The 4,549-nt window shown below is 31.0% G+C and overlaps 1 protein-coding gene across 1 annotated transcript in view; it reads left to right on the plus strand.

Moving 5' to 3' along the window:
- Positions 1-3,723: 3,723 nt before the first annotated feature.
- The window catches only part of LOC103308584 (protein lingerer-like), a 10,767-nt gene continuing 9,941 nt past the window's right edge, over positions 3,724-4,549 (plus strand). The window contains exon 1 of the mRNA XM_029489901.1: positions 3,724-3,790. Coding sequence (XP_029345761.1) covers positions 3,724-3,790 — 67 coding nt within the window. The remainder of the gene's footprint in view (positions 3,791-4,549) is intronic.

Raw genomic sequence — 4,549 nt, forward strand, 5'->3', positions numbered from 1 at the left:
AAATTAATTAAAATATACACATTTTTTGTTGTTAAATATTTCATGATTTTTAATATCTACATAATATTTTGGCAAAAATAGCAACATAAATATTTACATATTTTGCCTTTTTAATTACATACAAATTAGCTCTCTACTTATATCCAACAGAAATGTATAGGTTCGTCTAGTATGGTAACGTCCTATTAGTTCAAAGTCCAGTGAAAAACCTGATTATCATTGTTAGTATAACAACGATAACATGTACCTACTCACGGTTACCTATCTATCATTTATTATTCATATTGTAATCAATGTGTTATTTCTATTTAAAATGTATATTTTATAAAGTATATATACATTTACTTTATACTCGTTTGACCAGATGCGATAAGCCACGTCGTTGTTGCTATGTAAATATTATATAATTTAGATGATTATATTAGTAAATCCATACAATATTATGGCCGGCTGTTTTTAGTATATTCATCGTATAGCGTATAATTGCAATGCTAACGGATTTTATTTTATCTCCGTAGCATTATACAGTAATTGTTATAATGTGTCAAGTTTTGTTTTTTTTTTTTGTCTGTGTACTATAGTGTGTCTACGATGTCACAACTACTTATGACTCATAAGTACTAAGTAGGTAATATTTAAAATGTGTATTTTCGATATTTTTTATATTATAGTACAACTTACGATATGGCAACACAATATCGGAAAAATTGGAACGATATTGATACACACAATTATTATATTGTTGCCAATCACAAATTTTTATCATATTGTGTTTAATTAGCATAATTTTTTTCTGGTATTTCTGTTACCCCCTCTTTATGCACAATATTGTACAAATTATTAAAACTATATATTTTGTTTAGTATAATATGTATATCGGATATTGTATATAAACAAATAATATTGTACAACTTTTGACATTCGACGACATGGTATATGTAATATGTATATAATGTATACAAAAATAATGTGTACAAATTTTATTTGTATTTTATTTTATTGTATTGTATTAATTATTATATTTATTACTAATTTATTTTTAATATTTAAATTAATTATTGAATTATTTTGTAGATATATTATTATCATTATAACAGAAATAGGTACCTATTGACGCAAGACGCAGGTACTAGGTTGAGATAAAAATTGGTGGGTGGCGGAATCGATGCTACATTAGTGGAATCGATAGCTCCCCGTTTGAAAGCGACCTTTTCCGTCCAGCTGGTGGTAAAGTGGGTATAACCATAGAGCCGGGTGGTAAAATGAAAATTCCCTAATATAACAGGCCCTAAACGTGTTGTGCGTATTACCTGCACAACCAGACACTGAAATCTATACCGTGTTTTAGAAAACATTATCTTTAGGTTAATCTTATATTCGTATTAAAATCTCCCTGTAGACTTGTGAACATTTTTCTTTCATGAAACAATTTTCATAGATTAGTGTCGTTGTTGCAATGATCCCTGCATAGTGCATTTTATTAACGCAGAGGCGTAACAAAAAATTGTGTTAATAAAATAAACATAATAAACCAAAAATTATTTTATTTAAATTTAATTCAGATAATTTATTCATGGAATCTATAGATTTCTTTCGCGGAGCACAGTTTGAAAATCGCTTATATATTGTTTTGGAAAAATAAATGAAATAGGCGGAATATACGATATTTTATTTTCTGTCAGAATTCAGTTGTTCAAAAAATTTGATTTCCAAAAATATTAAAATGTAACAATTTGACACAACTAGGGAAAAATATAATTTATGGACGAAATTCGAATGCACCGATAATATTATGGTATGTTAATCAGCATATTATGGTAATTATATTATTTCTACAATTATTCTGTTTTGGTATTAGCGTATTATATTAGGTCATATTCCGCACTTTCCCCAGATATATGTTATACGGATTTTAGGGGTCTTAAATATTGTAAAACTATACTGAATACAAGGCATGTATAAAAACGAATCATTTACTTTGGATAAGAAACTTAACGAATTCTACACGGACTCGTTTAAAACCACCATTATGCTAGTTGGCACCTGACGGACCGGTATTATATGCGAGTCAGACGGACGCATACGGAAAGGCCACTTGGAATATAGATAAAAGATCTTATTCATATCGTATAAAAACGTCAACCGTCTGAGTTTTACAATACCGTCGAATTTCAGAGAAAATAAATCGGATCCAAATGCTACACACGGCTTGTATGTTTTCTTAGCAATATAATTTTTTATATCAATGTATTACCTATATTATTTATTACGTTCATTATCGATGGCGAATGACCTACCATCGAATGTCTGCAGAGCCGGGCGACTTTACTACGGGCATTGTACGCTTTGGGTTTCGGGTCAAGATCATACTAGCACAGTATTATGTGTATTTGAAATTATTGTTATTTTCAAGAAATGGAGACACCGGAAATACCTAAGATGTTGATTTTTATGAGCAGCATTTATACGCTGTGTCCTCTCAGGTATACCCTGCAGGATGTCGTCAGCCGGACGGCGTTATACGAGCCATTGTTCACTTTTGGTTTCCAGTCACGTTCATACCGTGTCCCATGTGTATTTTAAATCATTGTTATTTTCGAGACCCGGAGCCAACGGTCGATAATACCTGATCGGTCAATTTGCCCGGCATGCCAATACTGCACGACTTGTGACGCCCCGCTGGCCACTGGTATTTCCCATATGGCGTTTCATAAAATGTTTGAATTCTCTGTTTGTGAGAATATTGCAAATTTAAAACGTGAATTCTATAATATTTTAACACTTATACTAACTAGTTTAACTGCTTACTACCTATATTATATAATGTACGCCGAACTAAATAATATTGTAACGTTAATCGTCTATTGCTTTAGAAAAATTTAATGCATTAATCGAAGTAGTTCTATACAATCAGTGGCGTATTTGATTTATTTCACTTAGTTTAATGATGAGAGGAGGAGGAGGGACAACAAAATCAGTTCCTTTCGTCAACGTAATAGTATTATATTATAGTATAGTATGTATAAACCACCGTCTGATATCTTGATGATTTTTACGGTTCCGATTAAGCTCTCAGAATAGATAAAATTTTATTCCGCTGTTAATTTATTTTTTACTTTTCCTTTTTTAGTCGTCATATTGTCATTTTTTTATATCTATTAACATCAACTAAATTTTTAATATCATTAAAATTATAATTCTTATACGATCGAGCTATATAATCAAGTCAATAAATGGTCGAGTGAAAAAAAAAAATTAAATTATAGTGTTATACGTAAATTTGTATAACTTATTTTTTTTACAAACTCGAAATTATATATTTTCTTTAATTTTTCTATTTTAATTTGTATAAATTTTTTTTTAAATATTTATATTCAAATACGTACTTGACGCAATCGGGATATTTATTTGTATTCTTTTTTTTTTTTAACGTTTATTTAAATATACACAATCTGTAAATGTTGTTTTACAATAAGTGCATGTGATGGAGGTGTCGTGGCTTGAGTGGCTGGAGATAAAAAGCCGCCCATTGGAGGCACTTAAGGTTGGGATTTTAGGCTAGGATTTTAACTTGCTAGTAAGAGAAGGTGGGATTACAAATTGAGGGAGGTAGAGGTATAAACAATTTTAGATTAGTAGGTCACGACACCAGGTACGTTTTAGACGCCTTCTGGGGTCACCAGGAATAGCGTTGGTAGATAGCTCTGAAATCAAGGGATTACGATGGCTGTGGAACTTAGAGTGTGTGCGTTTGTAGAAAGTTTTTGCGACGTTTTGGACTGTTGGAATGGCTAGATCTTTATGTAGAGTGTCGTTAGATACATATTAGGGAGCTATTATTTGTATTCAAAATAGCTGTACCACAGAAGTCAACTAACGCAAGTCACAAAAAGCAAATTTTACAGGAGAGACAAATCAAAAACATTTGTTGCAATGGACTTACAATTGTATACTTCAAAAATATTATTTCGTATTATTTTCTTATATTAACACTGGACATACGTTTCTATACTCCTATCATAGTTTAGGACTTAAATTAGCATACTACTTTCTATCTATGTATTTATTGTATACAGGACTTACGTTTTGATACCTTTGAAAAGATCAAAAAAGAATATTCTGCTTATATAACTAACTCAAAATTTCAAAAAACGGACTTGCGTTAGTTGAATTCCGTGTTACAGAATTAGTATTTCCTACCTACTATGCACAGGTATTCGGGATAGGTAAAAAGGTAAAAAAAAAAGGTTAATTTGGGCCGCACCGCAATTAGGTGACCGCCAAAAAAAAAATGTTGCACAAATTCTTAAAAAACTACGTGTGTACGCGCCAAGCCGTTGTGCATATCGCTTATCTGTGCGCCGGTGACCGTTGTCCACATTATCTCCCGTGCATCCATACCTCATACATTCTGTCTAATTACACATTATTATAATTATTAATGACTATATTTATTGTCTTTGTTTCTGTTGTGTCATTTGCTTATATGTCAAATGTCTTTGTAGATTGTTCATATTATCAGTGTTTTGTTTATAATCTTTTCTGTATC

Source organism: Acyrthosiphon pisum, chromosome A2 (assembly GCF_005508785.2).
Source record: "Acyrthosiphon pisum isolate AL4f chromosome A2, pea_aphid_22Mar2018_4r6ur, whole genome shotgun sequence".
Classification (NCBI taxonomy): domain Eukaryota; kingdom Metazoa; phylum Arthropoda; class Insecta; order Hemiptera; family Aphididae; genus Acyrthosiphon; species Acyrthosiphon pisum.